The sequence below is a fragment of the Gymnogyps californianus genome, chromosome 18 (assembly GCF_018139145.2).
Source record: "Gymnogyps californianus isolate 813 chromosome 18, ASM1813914v2, whole genome shotgun sequence".
NCBI lineage: Eukaryota > Metazoa > Chordata > Aves > Accipitriformes > Cathartidae > Gymnogyps > Gymnogyps californianus.
This window is the reverse complement of record NC_059488.1, coordinates 8,180,393-8,200,301: the sequence shown is the minus strand read 5'-3', so window position 1 is coordinate 8,200,301 and position 19,909 is coordinate 8,180,393. Positions and strand designations below refer to the sequence as shown.

The 19,909-nt window shown below is 40.1% G+C and overlaps 2 protein-coding genes across 4 annotated transcripts; one reads left to right on the top strand and one right to left on the bottom strand.

The window, feature by feature from the left end:
- Nucleotides 1-133: 133 nt before the first annotated feature.
- Nucleotides 134-5,537, top strand: REXO4 (REX4 homolog, 3'-5' exonuclease). Its single transcript, XM_050908071.1, has 8 exons — nt 134-380; nt 732-1,090; nt 1,387-1,542; nt 1,762-1,955; nt 2,395-2,483; nt 3,084-3,158; nt 3,870-3,944; nt 4,693-5,537. Exons 1-8 carry the CDS (start codon nt 174-176, stop codon nt 4,792-4,794), a joined length of 1,257 nt encoding a protein of 418 aa, XP_050764028.1. The 5' UTR covers nt 134-173; the 3' UTR covers nt 4,795-5,537.
- On the bottom strand, nt 5,383-19,635 carry STKLD1 (serine/threonine kinase like domain containing 1). Of its 3 annotated transcripts, XM_050908067.1 has the most exons (19): nt 19,468-19,635; nt 18,960-19,055; nt 18,430-18,474; nt 17,044-17,118; nt 16,303-16,407; nt 16,025-16,095; nt 15,320-15,435; nt 14,727-14,839; nt 14,465-14,625; nt 13,872-14,002; nt 13,147-13,230; nt 11,677-11,793; nt 10,961-11,095; nt 9,921-10,049; nt 8,674-8,802; nt 7,639-7,767; nt 6,960-7,097; nt 6,549-6,628; nt 5,383-5,445 (listed from the first exon to the last, which is right to left on the bottom strand). In XM_050908067.1, the coding sequence occupies exons 1-19, from the start codon at nt 19,480-19,482 to the stop codon at nt 5,398-5,400; spliced, it is 1,917 nt and encodes a 638-aa protein (XP_050764024.1). In that variant the 5' UTR covers nt 19,483-19,635; the 3' UTR covers nt 5,383-5,397. The 3 variants fall into 3 exon arrangements, with proteins under 3 accessions (XP_050764024.1, XP_050764026.1, XP_050764027.1); XM_050908069.1 differs by lacking the exon at nt 7,639-7,767; XM_050908070.1 differs by lacking the exons at nt 5,383-5,445; nt 6,549-6,628 and adding an exon at nt 7,482-7,510 and having other exon boundaries at nt 7,029-7,097.
- Nucleotides 19,636-19,909: the final 274 nt, after the last annotated feature.

The window sequence follows — 19,909 nt, the reverse complement described above, 5'->3', positions numbered from 1 at the left end:
CCCGGCCTCACACTCCCGGCAGATCCCGCAGCCCGGAACCGAGGCGCGGGTCGGCGTTCCCCGCCGGGCCGGTGCGGCGCTGCGCGGTCCCGGCGTGGCGGGGAGCGGTAGCCCCGGCCCGGTTGGGAGTCGCTTTCCCCGCTCCGGCGGCCCCGTGGAGGAGGTCGGGCCGCATGGCGAAGCAGAGCCCCGCGGAGCCCGAGGCGGCGGGGCCGAGCGCCTCGGCCGGCAGGAAGGGCAGGAGGAGGAGGAGGAGGAAGGTCTGGAGCGGCCGCGGGGAAGCGGCGACGGAGGCCGCGCCGAAAGGCCCCGACATGGCGGCGGCAGCTCCCCCCCGCAGCCCCCGGGAGTTCTCCTCCAACTGGAAGGCGCTGCAGGAGGTGAGGGGGACCGGGGGGATTCGCCTGGGGCGAGCCGGAGCCATCCCCCGGGGGTCTGGGACGGGGAAGCCGCCCGGGGCGGGCCGGGGCCATGCTGTCATTCTCTCAATGCAGTTCCAGTTTCTATGTAATAATTAAAAAAAAAAAAAAAATCAATCATCTTTGTGTCAATAAATAAAGTGCTGCGGGCAGGGATCTGGGACGTCCCGTTGCAGGTAATTCCCCTAGAGCCAGCTAGAGAGTGCAGGGCCCCTTGGCCCTGAGGCAGAATGCCAGGAGCCCTCGGGAACGACGGCGGGGTCAGAAACAGAGGGAGATAATGCTTTTTTCCTTTTTTTTTGGTCGTTTTAGCTACTGAAACAAAAGGCAAATAGCCCCAACGACTCCCTCTCTACATGTCAAACCTACACCAAAAAGAAGCATCCACTCAAAGCGGGAAATAGCCAAGAAGTTCCAGCTATTAATGGGAACGGGAATGCGGTAAAGGCCAAATCCACAAATAAAATGGACAATGGTTCTGCTAAAGACAATCCTCCTTTGGCTAAGCCAAAATCCAAGAGGGTTGTAATGGATAAGAATTTAAATGGCACCAAAAGCAATGGAAAAGGCTGCAAAGAAAAAAAGAAAAATGGCAGTATTTTAAAGGAGAAAGGTGATATAAAACATGAGAGGAGGAAAGCTGAAGAACATGTGGAGCAGCAACCCAAAGAGTGAGTACTTCAGGCATCATACGTGTACGTGAATATTTCTTTTGGGAGGTGTACATAAGGAGCACAGAGCGGTACATTCGAAACAGCTGCATTCTTCCAGACTAAATTTTGGGAGAAATAAGATGCATGCTGTCCCTAGTCCTCAGACACAGCAACAAACCTGCATAGGTGACAATACTAGACTAATTTTCACAGAGCTGATTTCTTGATTTAAAAAATAAATATGCTTTTTCTACACTATAAAGATGCAAGACTGCTTTAAGACCGTTAAATGTAATTAAATCTGTACTTACCAGGGCTGAAATCTGGTTTGATGACGTTGATCCAAAAGATATTGAAGCAGCAATAGGACCTGAAGCAGCAAAAATTGCTAGAAGAAATCTGGGACTTGAAACAGGCCAGTCCAAACAGTCTGTGGAGCAGGTGCTGGTTAAAGAAAAGGCTTCTGAAGGGTGAGTGGCATTCCAGCGGGAAGGATGGCAGCAGAGGCATCGAGATTATCTTCTAATAACTGTGATTTGCAGGTGCACAGCGTAAGCTGACATCTCCCTGAGCCTGCTGACAGACAAACTGCCGAGTTTTCGCCATTCATATCAACGTGTGAACCTTGTGAACTCCGCTGTGCGGTGCCGGTAACAGAGGTGTCACCACGCTGTCCTTTTGTCTTTTAGGCTGACACGAGCTGTAGCCATGGACTGTGAGATGGTGGGAGTGGGACCCAAGGGTGAAGACAGTATTGTGGCTCGTGTGTCCATCGTGAACCAATTTGGAAAGTGTATTTACGACAAGTATGTCAAGCCTACAGAAGAGGTGACTGATTACAGAACAGCTGTTAGTGGCATACGCCCTGAGAATATAAATACAGGTAGGAGGTTTTTTTCCCCAAAAATGTTCTTTAAGGAGGGAAAAATTTAACAGGCTATCACAGAAGCCTCATTGGCTGAGCCTGGAAAAAGTTTTAGACCTATTTTGGGAAATGGAAAACAAAATGTAGTCTGAATGCTAAGAAAAATTGTGGGAAGAAGTACTTTTTACAGAGTGGTCAGTAATGCCCTAGAAGCAATTAACTCCTGGATTATGGTATGGGAATAATAGGAAGTTTATTTCCTTTTAGTGCTATGCTCTTTATGGAATTCTCTATGCTCTTCTAACACAAAGAGGATTTAGTGTACTGTACAAATTTGTATAACTACAGTCCCAAGGATACAATTGCATTCACAAAAAAGATATGGTGTTTTACCTGTAGCTTGCTTAGTTGTCTTAGGCATCTAATGGAAAGTGTTTCATTGTGTGGTGTTTTTTAGGTGAAGATTTTAAAACAGTTCAGAAGGAGGTCGCTGACATCTTGAACGGAAGGATTTTAGTTGGACATGCTTTACGCAATGATCTAAAGGTAGATGGCTGCAGATTTGTTATTTTGAACACAAGCCTCCAAAAATTTAAGATTGATTAAATTTCTGATACCTCATTCTGGATCAGACGAACACACCTGAACTCCTAGAAACTAGAGCTTTATTTCTGTTCTCTCAGTTTCTTGTCATTTCATGCTGCACCAATTATAGCTCTAGTCATTTGCCCACTGAAGTTCTTCAGCTTCCAAACGCTGTTGCTAATAGCACTGATCTGCCTACTAAAGAGCCAGGAAAGAAACAATGATAAAAAAAAAAAAAAACTGTTTGCATGCTTTGCTTAGTCCCCAAAGCTCAGCAGTCTGGTCACCCTTAACCAGAGACAGGTATCTTATGTCATGCTGTACCAGCACTGCAGGTAGTCTCTACAGGTGGTGCCTCCAGATTAATTTCTGTTCCTCATGCTAAGGATAGAACTGTGGTTCTTGGAGCCAGCCAGTGTCTGGATGATCTTGGTCTTGTCCATTCATGGTTTTGAACTCTCTCTTGTAAGGGATAGAAGGAAACAGCAGGAAGCTGTACATTCAGCTGTATAAAGTTTCATGCAACAGCACGCTTTGGACTGGAAATGTAATTTCTTCTAGGTCCTATTTCTTGATCATCCTCAGAAGAAGATACGTGACACACAAAGATACAAACCTTTCAGACAGAGAGTCAAGGTAAGAAACTGACGGGAAGGTGCACCTCAGTTAACTGACTTGAGCTGCTGGCTCCCAGCTACTAGCTCACTCCTACACTTGCCCTTGCCCCTGCCCATCCCTTCTCTCCTACCTGAAACAGGGATGCCTGCTTTTTGTTGTTTGAAAATACTAGTCTAGTTGAATGCTTACTTAGTGTTTGAAATACATCAATAAGTTACTTAGTTCAGTACAAACATTACCAGTAATACCTGTGCACAAAATTCAGTAGCTGTCCCATTCTTTAGCACTTGCATGGTCTTCATAATGCTTTTCTGGATAGCAAAACAAGAATGTACAATTCTACTTACAGTGAGGCTTATCTTCTTAATTGTATCATTTCCATAGGGATATAAAAAAATAGATGGCTTCAAGTTTCTGCTTAGACTGCAGGAGTAGAGGTTCAGATTATAGGGAGATATTTTAAGTTTCATAACTATATACTCAGGTTTTCTTTTTCACAACAAAGCACCCCAAACATAAATCTTAGGGTTATGGTGATACACGAAATCCTCTCAGCAGTGCATGCATAAATCTCGTAATTCATGAATTCTTCTTGCCAGTTCACCAGTAGAAGCTGAGATGTGCTATACTTTATTGAGGAATACACTTAAACTAATATTTTTATATGTATACACATACATATATTTCAAGTAGTGCGAGACAGCACAATTCTATCTTTTCTATTTCTAGAATGCACGGCCATCATTGAAACTGCTCTGTGAGAGACTGCTAAACGTTGAAGTGCAGACATCAGAGCACTGCTCGGTATGTATCTCATCAGAACATACATTTTTGGGTAGACCAACAAGGTATTACGCTTCAGCTCTAGGATCTAGGCTCAATCCAGAATGCCGTGGCTTCATTCTAGCCTCTCAATAAAAGTTAGCAAGCTCTGCTTGGACACCAGCATGCAGTAAGATTGCCATCTAAGCTTGCTTACTGTTGTGTGTCTCATACCACTTGGATTATTTCCTTATATTCATAAACTTCTTTTGCACAAGTCAACTGTATTTTGTTTAAATATTAATTCTTGTTATTTTAAGATCCCCAAGGAAAAAAGTAATTCTCAAGTATCAACTGCTTACCTTAAAAGCAGCATTCTGCACCATTGTACTATGACGGGTTGGATAAAATAGTGTGAGAGCCTACTACTGAATCTCAGCAGTTAGTTCCTTTCTTTCAGTGGACAGGAGGATATAATAGAGGAATGAACTGAAAAAGCAGAGCAAATTGTGAGGGTATCTCCAAGATACTGTATCAAGAGTATTTTTTCACTATGGCTTTCCCAGTCACAATGAGAAAGAGAAGTGCATAGCCTTGTGGTGGGCCATGCGTTCTGAAACGTATTCATCCCCTTCTAGTCACAGAACAGAAATCTAGAAAGAAATTACGAAATGTTACTGGAAAGGATGTATTAAAATGATGGAAGCTTTAGCTGCTTATTAACAATAATGTTATTAAACCATGTCAGCTATGTTTCATTAAGCCTCCTGTTTGTTCTGTTCTCTTTTAGATTCAGGATGCACAAGCAGCTATGAGGCTGTACACCTTAGAGAAAAAGAAATGGGAAGCTGCTGTTAAGAACAAATCTAACAACAAAAATTGCAGAACTTGAATGGTTTTTATCTGCAGCATTTGCTGGTTTCATGTCACATTCCAGGGCAAATTTAGAGATAACTCAGAACTGACAGCAGCTACTTCATAAAATCAATCAAAAGACAATACTTCCTAACCTGGTGTGTGAATGCTGCCATACAGGAATACTGCTAGTACTGCTAGTATCCCCTTTCTAGATGGTACCTATGCCTAATGCCTACTACTGTGTTTACACAATACTTGTAACAAATGCCAGCATTTGTGAAGTACTTCATCAGTTCAATTTCTGCAAAGAAAATATACACTGAATAAGTTAAAAAAAAGTGGTTTTAAATTACAATAGATGAAGGAAGAAACTGTCATTGCTTTGCTGAAACTCCCAAGACTAAAATCTTTATTTCAAATATTTTAAAGTCTACAAAGTACGGCAAATTCTTAATTATTGCTGTTAGTCTCACAGTTGTGGTACCTAAATCAACAGAATATATAACTTTATATATTATTAATGGCCCAATATTAATCTTTCTGGTGAGAAAAATCTTAAAATATTTCTGAAGGATCCAAGCTTTTATATCTGACCCAGAAGTGTACAAGTCTTGTTCTTACACAAAAAGTTTTTCTTTTACTTCTGCAGTTTCAAAAGCGTTGCATCCACAAGGGTCATTATCTCCTGGAGAGAAATGTGAGAGTTGTCAAATACAAGATTACTTTGTTGCTTCACTTATTTTTATATTCCTTTATTAATAAAAACAGTGTCTAACATAGGCGTTTAAAGTGAGTGGTGTTTTAAACAGGTGGGGTCTGATTCTGCAAAATCCAAAGCAACTGTAATTACCAGACTGAATACTAGTGCTGTGATTTAAATAATCTAAATGGATACTGGAAGGTAACAAGGAATGGGTTTCAGAGATTTAGCAGCTGCATGTCGCACACTGTATTGCCAGAACGAGACTGTTCTGGTCTTGTCTGTCAACAGGGGACATGGGGAACAACAAATTACGTTTACAACAGAAGAGGGAGCTTTCTTCTCTTTTGTGATTCTTTTTTTCCTGCACTACCTTATAGCTGCAGTGTCCATTAAATTGGTGCAGGCAATGCCTGCAGGAGACACTGGAGAACAAGTTTGCATGTAACTGTCTTTGAGACAAAGTATGTAAGCAGGCTAAACACATAACTAAAGAGCAAAGTTAAGACTAACCATTTTATTGGCTTGATAAAAAAACCTTGTAGTTACTGGTTTCTTGACAGCAAGCCATTGCAAAGGAAATAGTAGTGTAACACATTAAATAGCTTGAATAGCTTTGCTGTTTCTGGTGTTTCAACAGTTATGTTTTTTCAGTATGACTACTTGTTGGAATTTAATACAAGTTAAATCTTCAGGCAAACTGTCACAAGGGTTTGTTTTGTTGGTTTTGTTGTTTAGGTTTTTTAACAATGTCACTTATAAAGCAAAAAATAATTGGATGTAATATGCTTTATTCCTGTAAACTGTAGCCTGTTTTAGTGTGAAGAATGTAGTAAATTAATGCAATGTTGCAAGAGACCAGAACATAGTTTTAAAAAATTACAGCATAAAGCATAAAGAAAAAAACTTCCAACTACTTGTTTCCAGTCGTTAGAAATACTCTTGCAAACTTACTCTTCACCCCATATACACATAATTCTGTAAGCTTCTGCACTATGTAATTCCAGCTATTTGAGAATGATAAAATCCATAACCAGAAATAATATACTAAGCATCCACCCTTTATTATCACAGTGACTTCTACATACCATGCTAGATGGAAAACGGCTTTTTATTTCAGACAGCAGTTCGTCCATTTTCTGGGACAGCATATCCAGCACAACATCATCTGTAACGTAAATGAACAGGATAATTTATGGTTATGACTGCTAATAGTTTCAGCAGGAGCTACAGGAGAGCAGAGAGAGGACAGACCTACACAAAGAGAAGGCAAGATAAGATGAAGTTACAACGTTATAACATCAGAGTGGCATTTATAATTATTCAGGAACAAGTGGGATGAACTTTCAGTTGCAATTCATCCTCCTTTCTCAGATACATAGTAAGTCTTTCCTGAGAGCAACTAACATGTCCCTGAGCAGCTGTGGTTTTGGTTTTCTTTACTATCTTTTGGGAGTGCAGGAGAGGAAGAGACTCAACAAATAATACCACCATCTCACCATACTGAACCATCTCGTTAATCAGCATACAGATATCTTCCACCACTTCTGGATCTTTGAAGTGAAGGTGGTAGGCATCTTTGATGAGGTTTATTCCACTGCCTTTTGAATCCATTATAAGTCTCAAAGCTGATATTTCTGAAAGGGAGACAAACACTGCTGAGCTAATTGGTAGCTGCAGACTGCATTATCTGCTTTCCAATCCCCTGCTCCAGCTAGCACATGTGTAATATTTTTCCAGAAAGTCATGCCCATTATTTTCAGTCTTCCTAAAAGCTATTCTAAGCATATTTGGGCAACAAGTATAAGACCATATATGCAGCTGACACTGTCATGCATAGCAGAAGTGATATTTTAATGTTTATTAAAAAGTTCTACACAGAACTTCAACTTCTACACAGCTGAAACAACTTCATCGTAAAATAAGTAACAAAACACTCAAGTTACTAATAGATCAGATTGTACTGATCTAATACTTCTCATACATGCATACTGGGTCCATGGGAAGAAAAAAATTTGCACCTCCAGTTTCACTATTTCCTCTTCCAGTCCTGCAAGAAAAGATTAACTCAGGAGAGCAGATGTCAATCCCAATCCCACTATGAACTCTTGAACTATACAGAAACATCCGCTTCTGAGCTGATTTGCAATTAATAACAAAAAAATTGCTGGATGTTACCAGATAGCCTTAGAAGGCTTGCTAATGCCAGGCAGGCATTCTTCACCAGCACTGGTCTTTCTGGGTTCATCCTGAGAGCATCCAGCAGAAGCACTGTTGTGGGCTCATATTCATTTTCAGTTAAGCAACCTTCAAAAAAACCACACACAAACCCCCAAAACTTCAATATACTCAAAAGCCTTTAAAACATCAGCATTTCAACTTCTGCCTCCTGTTTCTGAAAAGGCTTTTTAACTATGCGATAGAAGTTACAAAGAAAGCATGTGAAAACGTGTATTGCAGTAAAAAAGGCCCAATAAAGTCTTATCATGAGTTGATCCAGGGGTCTAGGAGAAATTTCTGATACATCTTCCATGTCAAGATTCCCTTTCATTCTCCAAGCCAAAAGGAATGGAGAGTCCTGAATACCCCACCTATTCTGCTGGTGGGTACTAGAAATGAAATTGCTTAGGGTGTTTTACTCAGCTCTTCCTGGTGGAACGATGGCATAAGCGCAGGGCAGTAGGTAAACATATTGCAATATTCTTGCACGAGAATGAAATAAGACAGTTGTACTGCATGGATGCATTCCTTAGCGCATACAATAATGAGAAATATGAGTTTTATTTTTTAATCTGAAATATGGTTCCCAAGTCACAAAGTAAATGGCATAAAAAGAAACCTCCCAGCCCATGCTGCACAATACTAATGCTGCGTTCAAAGGAGTAACACAAATGGGATTCTTGGTCTTAAGAGATAAGCCAGAGAGAATGCTCTGCACAACCAGGTTCTTGTAGCTGCCCATCATTACAGTACCCATCAGCAGTACCTAGTTACATAATTGCTACAGCTCATCAAAATAGCTTTGTTAGGGAGTGTTAGAGAGCAAGTGCAGGGAAGACTGGTTAAGAGAGGATGCAAGTTCCTAACTCTGCTGCCATCTGCAGAGCCTGCTACGGCCAAGCAGCCTGTATTTCAGGGATCACCACTGACAAACAGTGTTCGGAATACTAGCCTTTTCGGTGCACAAGGGACAAGAAGGCTGGGAAAACACACCTTGGAGTGACAATGCCCATAGAGCTGAGCAAGCAGACTCTGTAACTGTTCCGTTCTGGAGGTGCTCTTGAAGGACCGCGGAGGTAAGAGGGACAGCACTTTTCAGCAATGCTTGGTCTACATTATTCTCTGAATTACCATAACAAAAAGGAAATGCATCAAGCAGAATTATTTAATCAAGTAATAATATCAAAAGCACATTATAAGTCAAATTATATCAGTAAAACCTTAATGGGTGATGGCATTGGAGTAATGCAACATTATTTTAGTATGGACAACAGCAGAGGGAAGGAATCTAAAATGTACAAAACCAAATCAAATTCTACAGGACTAATAAATAGTAATGCTTATTGCAGAAAGCTGAACTTCTCCAGGAACTAGTTTTCTTTGCCATTTAAATTATACATGGGGATCACAGCAAGAAATCTCCAAAAATAACCACCTTTTTGACAGAATACGGTCTGCAGGATGGATATTTAGCTGGTCACATAAATCAAATGGGTGGTTTGTTGCACAGAGGGAATAAAACACACCAAGCGCAACTGTGCATATTCTGTGCTTTCAGCCTTCGTTCATGATTAGAACACCACACACCTATAAAAGAACATGTCACAGAAACAAATCCCCTAAAAAACTCCCAGCATGGTCTCATAAGACAGGGTCAGCTCAAGCAGTCACCCATGGCTCTCCAATACTGTGGGATGATGCGGGTTTAGTTCTAAGGCAATGGGAAGAGTACACTTGCCACCTTGCCAATCACATTTCTTTTGGAAAAGCAAGTCTCCAGGAGCTGTCCAACTCAAGATTTAGCCCAGTGCTGCCAAGAGAAGTGTGATGCAAAGAAATAAGATGCTATTAATTCCAAATGCTATTCTGATACCTAATCTAATATGCTGTTTGCACTGCACTCCCTCTGCTAAGAGCAAAACCACATGACTGACAAACCAGAAACCGCATGTACCCTTTCATTGCTGACAGTCTGTTCATAAGCCATATCTTGGCCTAAACAGTAAAGATTTGACTTTGACACCTTATCACAAAAAGGGTTGCTAAAAAGTCTGCATTAGTTTTCTCTCATTTAACTCTGGATCACTTAAAGTTATTCTAGTTGTGCTGTGGAGACATCTCTCCAGAATGGGAGAAAAGTCCAGTCCCAGCAACAGGAATGTCTGAACTCAATTAGGCACAAGACCTGCTGCCTTTCAGTCACATGAGTCTAGGCACAATACTTGCTGTGTTCTACTTACCACTCACAGCCAAGCTCCAGAGAACTCCACAGCACGAGAGGCAGATCTTTTCATTATGAAGAAAATTTCTTAAAATTGACAGAAGGTCTGGAAGTACTCCAACTTTCCCTAGATTCTCTGCAGCAACTTCTGAAAAACACAGAAAAAGAAATTCTATAGAATATGGTATATTTGTCCCACTCACTGTCCTCGCAACACACAGCCCTACTAACCACATTTAAACAGTGATAACAAACCAGTAACATGATACCATCAGCTGGACAAAAGAAAGCAAGAGAACAGTTCTTTAACAAGGTGCACTTAAGCATAGTGATTAGCACAAGTGACCCTTTCAAATGGATGTTTGGCCATCCTTTTTCCTTACAGATCTGAAATTTACAGAGCAGAAAAGAAACTGAGAGGGTATAAATTACTATTTTTCAAATGTTTGCAGTTTAGCAATTCAAGCTACCTCAGCTTCAGAATTAGGAAACACTGTATAAAAATAGTTTGGTCTTAGATGGTAAGTTTATTTGTACATGACACTGTACTTTTTTTTAAGATTATCCCCTTGCTGCTAAATCCTCTAACCATTTATAAAAACAGTCTTCTGATGACTGTTGAACAGACACTGAAAAAAGTAAAAAATACTATAAATATTTAGCAATTACAATCTCAGGAGAAAAACCAAAGTAGAGAAATTAGGTAGAATGGTTTCAATTCACTATGGCACAGCCAAAAATAGAATCCACGTTCTATGCCCCCATTTTCCCAGGCACTATTTGCACAGTTTGTACTTGTTTCCAAAACAAGATGAAATACAGAATTGTATCTATTGGAGTGGTCCTGTAAGTACCTGAAGCCTCAGCAGTGTATCTTATACTTTCAGGAGTGTTATCTTACCAATATCTAGTCAATCTGAGCAATATTACCACTATTAAACTAATACCTACAGACATCCACATCTCTCAGTGAAGTCACAAGTTCTGCGTTACGTCTTTGATTAGATTATAAAAGTAGAAACATAAGAATATTCCCCAAAAATGAAGAAGGTGACCCACCGCTCGCTGAAATCATCATCAATAATGTGCAGACCAATGAAAGTAACTCTTCATTTTCAGAGTGTTTTCTCACTGTGTCTAACAGAGAGCTGGTCACATTCTCATCCAGGGCCATCACCGCATCCTGTTCTAGAGCTGTCAAAAGTAAACATTTGAACAGAACAAAGATTTCAGTGGCTTTGAATGAAGTCTGAACCCCCTGCTGCCAGCATAAGTAAAACATTCAATTAACAGCATTTCTTCACGTAACATAGCCAAAAGTTACTTTAAATTTTCTTTTTCTGAAACACAATTCTTACTGTTTTCAAGCTTGTATCATTATCAGGTGTTATTGGGGTAAATTGCCAAGAAAGTGACAGCAGGGACCACACAAGAGACCACAAAACACTTTCATGGTTTGAAATTCAAATACCAGAACCCTAAGTCTCTTATTAATGCACTCTAGTAACACTCTACATAACATGAAAACAAACTTGGTAGCCTAAGATCAGTAGCCTGTATTTAAAATTAACACTAACACAGAATTCATGTATGCCAGTCCTGAAGAAAGACCATGAGAATCGACACTCTTATTAAAGCTGGTTAAATTCCTCTATTACTTTAAATTTATCCCCTAAAATCATTACTGCACCCATTTCAAACCTTATCTGCTACATCTAACATTACAAGAGACAGGGTGTATTACCCAGTGTAAGTTGGAAGTCTCATAACTGTACCTTGACTAAAAATTTCAAGCAATAAACTGCAGCCGTCTACTTGTAACTTGAGAGAATCTACATGAGTCTTCATGGCAAAAATTATCAATTCTATGAATGTTAGCAGATAGGGCAGCGCTGTGGGGAAAAGAAATTATTTGAGACAACATTCAGTTACACAGCTTAGAAAGCTCAGTGGGTATCTATACTCCAAAACACAAGAGTTCCAGTTTCAAATAAATTTGAGTCCCTATGGACGATGTGATACAGCAGAACAACATTCTTGAATCAAAGAGAACAAAATGCAAGTACAGATAGAACAATACAGAGTGAATTTTGTAGTCTCTATGGGAAATGTCTCTTATTAAAGACAGCTGCAAGGCTATGCAAGCTGAGTGTAGCCAGCACATTACTCATTAAGTCACACTGGCATTGTTCACTGGTCATGTAGCAAGTTGTGGGGTATTTGTTTGTGCATGAGCCCAAAACCATGCTTTCCAGAACCTGTGGAAGAAAGTATTTCACCAGGTCTCCTAGTTCTAGGAAGACTTTGAGCTTTTGGAACAGCTAATACAGCTATTCAGTGTATCCACAAATATATGATAAAATGTTGAGGAAATACTGAATGGTTTTTAGGGATCCATTTTGAGCACCTTCAAAGATGTGAGCATCAGTCATGGTAAGCCATGGTGTAGAAGTGCCAAACAAGTCAGTCAGATGTGTGCACGGCCTTGTATTGCTGTCAATAAGATTGAATGAGAATCACAAAGATCCATTCATTTTGTTATTTATAACCAAAGCCTGCTGTATTACTGAGTAAAGACTTCTTCAGTAACAGAGTTGAAGCTATAGGTAACTCTAAGGAAAAAAACATATTATTCTTTTTCCTTATCGATTACAGATATGAACACCCCTGTGTTTTAACATCATAAGCCAATGCCAGCATTAAAATGCTATCACTATCATATAACAGTGCATTTTATAACTGAGTTAACGCAGTGCTTTGAAAACATTAATCGATCTGAAAGATTAATCTGAAATGTGCAGATGCTTGGAGAAAATATACAGTCTTCACTCACACAGCTTTACTAGACACACAGAAACTAGACACATGTAGCTTCCTTTTGCTCTATCAGTCTTATAGCCCTAGGCATTACCCCCAAGTTGCCCCAACGCTGATACAAATTACCTCCCTCAAATGTCAGTTTGCCAATTCACCTTAGTTGCCAATTAAAACATCACTAAGTTTTTTTCCAGTGCCCATTTTTCTTATCCAGTAAAACACCTCTGCTGTTCAACAAAAGCATTTACAAAACAAGTACCAACACAATCACATCAACTCATGGCCTATTCCAGTATGTTCCAAAAATGAGAAATAAGAAGAGAGCAATTTCATTCTCATTTATTGTCATGAGAAATTTTTTCCTCTTCCTATTATCTCAAAATGTAAGGAAAGAGCAGAGTAAATAAATTAATAAAATAGTGCCTTACCACTTTTATCTCTTACAAAGCTGGCAAGGTGCTGAATGGCTTTAGCCTGTACTTCTTCTATATCCCAGAAAGCCTGCATGAATTCTACATAAACCAAGAAAATTATTCTAACCATTTGATACAAACACTTATAAAAAGCACTCAAATTTTCCCTATTTTGTGCAAGATGTGAATTCATATAAATGAAAATAATGTAATTTGCGATTGTTGAAAAGAGAAAAACTTTTCCCCTAACACATCAAACATTTAAATATTACAAAGTGTTATGATTCACCTGTATAATCTGTGTATTTGGCATTATATATTTTGGGGACCTGTTGGAATATTAAATCAGAGCAGGGATAGGGGCTTTAAATGCATTATTCCCATAGCCTTTTCACATTAAGATAATATCTGCCTTACTTAGAAGGAAAATAATGGAGTAGATCCTTTGTTGGCATAAATTGGCAAACATGTTAGAATGCAGACAAAAAAATGAGGCTCCCCAATTTTCTGAGGAATGATCTCTGACCTCATTTAGCTTGTGCAGTAGGTATGGCCAGTAATCTTACAAGGTTATAGAAAAGGCTGTATAGTGATCCTTCCTCCAAATAGCATCCCATTTTATTTCAAGTAAAATGAATGTCCAATAATTCATTTTCAAGTAGAATACATGCTGACTGGAAAACACATGGGTTTATTCCCTATGAAAATCACCATTACATTAATCTTATTTTCCTTATTACCTAGAACACTTTCAATTCCTCCCTCAAGGAGCACATCTATTATTTTGGGAGGCAAAGACTTTTTCAGTTTTACTGAAGAGGCACCAACAACAGTCAGGCATTCCCTAATAAATGGAACATCAGTCAGATCCCTAGAATTATAAGAGACAAAAGAAGTACCAATAAGTTCAAACTGGTAAGTTACAAAAAAAAAATTTCTACAGGCTTTGTTTCATTTTGATATAAAAAGCTAATAATACTTCTTTGAAGACTGGATTATTTTTGACAGAACTTAAACAATTTACTTCAAAAAGGCTGATGAAAGAGCTTATATTGAGCAAGCCATGCTTAGGCTTCAAGTTAATGGCTTGTAAAATTGTGTATAACATGATTTTATAATGTAACTCTTCAAAAAAGGACACCTACGCATATCAGAACACCCACTTCTGAATGAACACCAAGTCTTTGACTTTTTTAATAACTCAATTTGTCAAGGCAGTAAGATCAGCAACTTTGACTCAATCTCTTTCAAACAGTCACTAACGTTCCTGTCTTTGTGAAGGTAGGTGGGGTTTAGGACAAAAAATAATAAAGGGAAAGCATCCAGAACTCACTTTGCTGTGGGTCTCATGCTTGGCTGAATCTGTAGCATCATAAATAAAATTGGAAATAAAGGCAAAGAGCTGTTATCTCCATTTTGCATTAGTGTCAGAACTCCCTCAAGACAGCTGGTATCCTGTCTAATATCCTGCAGTAATGAAGTTATCTCTTCTGCCTGTAAAGAGTATAGTATCAGAAGAGCTTTCACACACTCATTTACAGATATCCTGGTGGGCCCATGGCATTTTAAATCTATAATGAAACATTATTACATACATTCAGAACAGAGCAGGTTGTCATGTCAAGTAGAATACAACCTAGAGACCAGATGTCAGATTTCTCAGTAAAAGAAAAAACAAATGTTTCTGGAGCCATCCAAGACTTGCTATCTGTTGAAATAAGAATAATACAGTAACTTCACTGACATTGTACTATACAGTTTTTGCTTGCTCATGCATGAACTGCAGGCAATTGTTTTATGTCCAAAAATAATTTAGAGATACTCTGCAGAGATTAGACATTTTTTACTGGTGATATGCCACAAAAGACTAAGAAACACACTACAACTAATGAACAATTTTCTAAGATGTTACTGCATATGTATCAAGCTAAAAAGGATTCCAACTGTATCTGTTGCAGAGTTCTGAGACTCACAGACATATCTGTAGTTTTCAGTTGTGAACACAATTAATGCTGCAGGCAACTGCCTATGAATATCCTAATCATACTTTAGAAGACAAATAGTATAATGCAGAGAAGGGGGAGGGAAGATAATTTTTTCCTCTTTGGCTGATTTCTCTGAGGACTAAAAATATCCACCATAACTGATCTTTTAAAAATAAAGTTAAAAAAGTAAAACAAATATCTACTTTCTTCCACTCTTATTTTCCATTTCATCTCATCTGTCATAAGTGTTTCTGTACTGAAGTCACTAAGCATGAAGGACGCTTCACCAGTCACAAGTATGTTTGATGGCTTGAGATTTCTGCAACACAAATATTTTCTGTCAGCCTGTGAAATTAGTCTGATGATACATAACTACAGGTTCCCAGCATCTTTACACATCAGAAGGTTTGGAGGGTTTTTTTGGTTTGTGTTTTGTTTGGGTTTTTTTTTTATCAGTGATAATCAACTGAAATACAATTATTTTCTTTTACTGTGAAATGCTTTAAAATTTGTGATTGTGACACAAATTTATCTGAACATGGAATGCAATGGTTGTCTCTTACTTTAGATACACAAAGTATACCTTGTCCATCACAGCCACCAAAATGTAAACATTAACAGAGATGGTCAATATTCTAATATTAAAATTAATATTAGAATTTGAGCACATTCAAAAAACAAACAGAGAGAACACCTCACTCAAATGGATAATTCTAGACAAAACTCAAGAAATAGATTACTTCAGAAGTCACAGAAAACTAATCTATATATGAAGTCCAGAATTTCTACCTCCTTCTTCCCCTTTTGGAACAGTAAAATTCACTGCCTCTAAGCGAACAGCTGTGCTGAACCAACAGTCACCACAAAGAACAATGATCTATCAGACAGAGAACAAGATTTCTACTCACCTGTGGAAAATATTTTGTTTGTGTATATAAAACAAAGCATCCACCATCTGTCCCAGGAACTTCAGAATCACCTGTTGATGGGAATATACATGAAAGTGTAACAAACAGAATAACTTCCAAATATCTGTTGGAAGATAGCTTCCAAAACCACCCTTCAGCAAAACACTGTGCTTTGAAGATTTTAGGGAGGACTTTGAGAAAGAGGGAATACAGAGGAAGAAATATAAAAGCAGTGAGACTCTGTCAGTTTAACCAGATGCCTCTTCTGTACTTTTTACCATGTCTGTTATTTTTTCTGACTTCTGCCTTTTTTCCTCGATTACAGATGAAAGATCTCCTTGGCCTGAGTGCTGCATTACCAGACAAAGGAACAGAGATGATATCTGTAATAAAACATTACACCAAAATTGTCTAATTGTTTGCAGGTAATAACATATCCAATAAGAAAGATAAAACCAAGCACTTGGCCAAACTGGTGAGTGTGATGTTCACCGATACCAAGATGTTCTGAGATGATTAATCTCTCACAGAGGAGACAATATTTACTTTCTTTTATTAAAAATACAGCATGTTTTTGGTGTTTTTTTTTAAAAACATTATCAAGCATCTTTTCTGAAGCCATATGGGACAATTCAAGTCAAATATACATCCATAAAATCAACACAAACTTTGCCTGAGCACCAAACAAAACCTACACATAAATGAGTCAAGGCTTTCAGCTTCCTATAGTCTCCTATAAAGGGGTTTTCATGCAGGCATGAAGATCAGTATTGCACACTGATTCACATCAGAATCTGTGAGTCAGCATGCAATACTGCCATGTGATGGACTCCAGTCCATATATCTTCACAGCTTTTCAGCATGTTTATTCAGGAGTTAAAAAAGCAGGCTTGTTTCAAACCAAATAACCTTTTTTTTTAGCATCTCACATCAATAACCCCAAATTTAAATCTGCAAAAATGCTTACATGCCTATGTTAACCACATGTTCCAGTTTAACCAATCCTATTTCATTCTCACCTCATTATCCCAAGTCACAAACAATTCCTTGTAAGCACAGATGTTTGAATGATGAAGTTTTAGCAAATCCATTGCCTGCATAGAATTAAAAAAAAATATAGAGAGCTTTCTATAGCTACACAGCCCTTCCCACTGAACAGGACCTTAAATAATATCCTAAACCAGTTCCTGATTTGTTCATGTGGCATATCTGATCAAATCCTTTCAATATGCAAGCTCTATTGTATATTTTTATGTACAAGCATCAAGTTAAGGAAAATATTTCAGTAAGACTCTACTCAATACAATGCTGTAACAGCCTTGTGAGATTCAAGGATATAAACTGATCCTGAGGGAAATGATATGTACCTTCTTCAGTTCCTAACATCCAAACCTGAAAACACATCTCAGAAAAATAATCTTGACTTTCATATTCTAGCGCAGCCATTATTTCCAGTAACCCCTATGCAAGCCTGAATCACAGAAAATATGATGACACTACTGAGATGCTTATCTCCTTGAAGCTGGTTTCCATGTAAGGCTCTAACAATTACTTCAAAAAATTTGCTGATGATGTGAAAGGTAAAAAGAATTCAACTTACTCTCCTATAGTTGTGTTTAGGGCTGTGCAGACACAACAGAAAAACTAAGAGCCACGTTCCCAGCTGGCACAACTGCATTTATTTCAATAGACACATACATCAGCAGAAAAACTGGATCAAACTTTATCAGTAAAGCCAGTCTCAGAACATAAAGAGGTCCCCTCTCTTGAGTAGTACAAACCATCTGTACAGACATGTATTCTCACTCATTTTCAACTGCAGATGTCATGCATACTGGACACTGTGAGACCAATCTATTATGTGCTACTTCACATATTTTGTTATTTATATAACTAATTTTGGTATTTTAATAGTATTTCTGATGTTGCTTCTTACTCAAGGCATTGAAACAAGTTTGCACAAAAAAGTACAAAGGAAGAAAAACAGTCAAATCATCCACATCAAAAAAGTCCAACTCTGAGAAATAAACATATAATGAAATACATTAACTAGAAATTTGAGTTCTTAATAATAAACTATAAACAGACCAAGGTTCACCTTCAGCTTAAAGGCCAAAAGGATGAGCTTTGCTCTTTGTCTTCAGCACAAAACAAATATGAACCCTAACAAAGGACTATCCTCTGAGAACAGCTGTCCATTTGAATCCACATATTCAAATGTAGGAACAATTAATATGAAATCCTGGCCTGAGCTCAAGCAGAGGGCAAGGAGAACACCCCTCAGATAGCCCTACCTGATTTACATCTTGACTATTTACTTAGTTAATCCTTGTAGATAAAAGACTTTGTTCTGTTAAGACTTTGGTCTTTGTAAGTGAAGTAGTAAAGAAAAGCTGCACTGATACCTCCTTCAAGGCCTCATTTGCTTGCTTTTCTTCAATGCATTCAACCTGCACCAAACAAAAGACAAGGATAAGATTGTAATATAGAGGCAGGCGAACTTTAAGCCAGAACAATCTTGCCAAGATGACTGAAACTGCAAATTGTGTATGAATTGGCATAAATTTTCAATGATAGCTCCAATCTCTAATGTCTGGAGCGGTCTTGTTGTTGGGAGATGGCCAGAAACAGAGCTTTAAATGAGTCTGTGACAGCTAGCCAGTCCTTCGCCTGCACTGTCAAAGTACCAGAAAGCTAAGGTGAAAACACACTGGATGGACCTAAATAGGCTGCGCCCCTTTCCCCACTTTTAACCTCAATATTCTAGTAAACTGATCTGAATCCTCTGATTTCCAAAACAGCAGCACAGTAAAATGTAAGCCTACTCTTACCCAGTCGCCAAGCTAACGTGTTTGTCTCTGTTACTACCCGAAGGGCCCATGGAGATGACAAACATGCCAATGAACTCTTGTTTTCCTAGCAACCACCTTCTCACCTGCTTTATTATATATTTCTTCTCTGCACCCTTTTCTGTTTTCAGTTCAGCTACCAGCATAGTGCCCAGTGCCCCAGGCTGGAGCTGCTCCAGCACCTGCGGGGCAGAGGAGAGACGCTAATGAGCTTGCTCAGCTGCGAGTGGTAGAACAACCAAGGCAGAAAACACCTTGAAAACACTTTCCCCACAGACACCCTCCACACAGCACACACCTCCAGTTCCCCATGGCAGGACCACAGGCACCCCAACTCTACGGAGGCACACAGGCCTTCCCCTCCCCTCCAGGACATTCCCCCTCACTTCCCCCCTGCTGAGCACAACACCCTCATCTCCCCAGGGCCATCCACGCCCCAGTGCTTCCCTCCCTGGGACCATGTAGGCCCCTTCCTCAGGGCCCCTGGCACCCTCCCCTAGGCCACGTACCACACACCCACCCACCCACACTCCCCCCCAGCACCACCTACACCACCCACAAGGCTGCAGCCGCCCCCTTCCTGCCGGGCAGCACCTCATATTTATCCATAGCGGGACAGGGCCCGGCCTCCAGCCGAGGGAGGACGGGTAGCGGGTGTAGAGGGACCCCCAGGCCCAGGACGAGAGCAGCCCCTCAGCCGGCGGTAGTGGGCGCCCAGCAGGGCAGGGACACTTCCCCTTTCCCCCAGCTTACACCTTCAGACCAAAAAAGCACCGTTATAAACCCCCGGGCAGCGGCCGAGCCGGGGATGACCCCAGCCCCCCCCGCCCCGGGCCAGCCGCAGCCCCCCGCCCGCCGCTCAGCCCCTCATGGATGTTTCTTCCACCAGGCGGTGCGGCGCTTTTAAGCGCGCGGGGCGGAGGGGCGGGGCCGCCCCGCCCTCCCCCGGAGGCCCCCGCCCCGCCCCGCGTGCGCCGGCGCTGCCGCCCGCGCGGCGCCTTTAAGGGCTGGCCTACGTGGCAGCAGCAGCCGAGCG

Excerpts from the sequence above, each read along its gene's own strand:
- REXO4 (XM_050908071.1), top strand. The coding sequence starts at position 174 with ATGGCGAAGCAGAGCCCCGCGGAGCCCGAGGCGGCGGGGCCGAGCGCC. Across the intron at positions 381-731 it reads ACTGGAAGGCGCTGCAGGAG|CTACTGAAACAAAAGGCAAA; the intron begins GTGAGGGGGACC and ends TGGTCGTTTTAG. Across the intron at positions 3,945-4,692 it reads AGACATCAGAGCACTGCTCG|ATTCAGGATGCACAAGCAGC; the intron begins GTATGTATCTCA and ends GTTCTCTTTTAG.
- STKLD1 (XM_050908067.1), bottom strand. Across the intron at positions 13,231-13,871 it reads AGGAATTGAAAGTGTTCTAG|AATTCATGCAGGCTTTCTGG; the intron begins GTAATAAGGAAA and ends TGGTTTATGTAG. Across the intron at positions 7,098-7,638 it reads AAGCCTTCTAAGGCTATCTG|AAATATCAGCTTTGAGACTT; the intron begins GTAACATCCAGC and ends TCTCCCTTTCAG.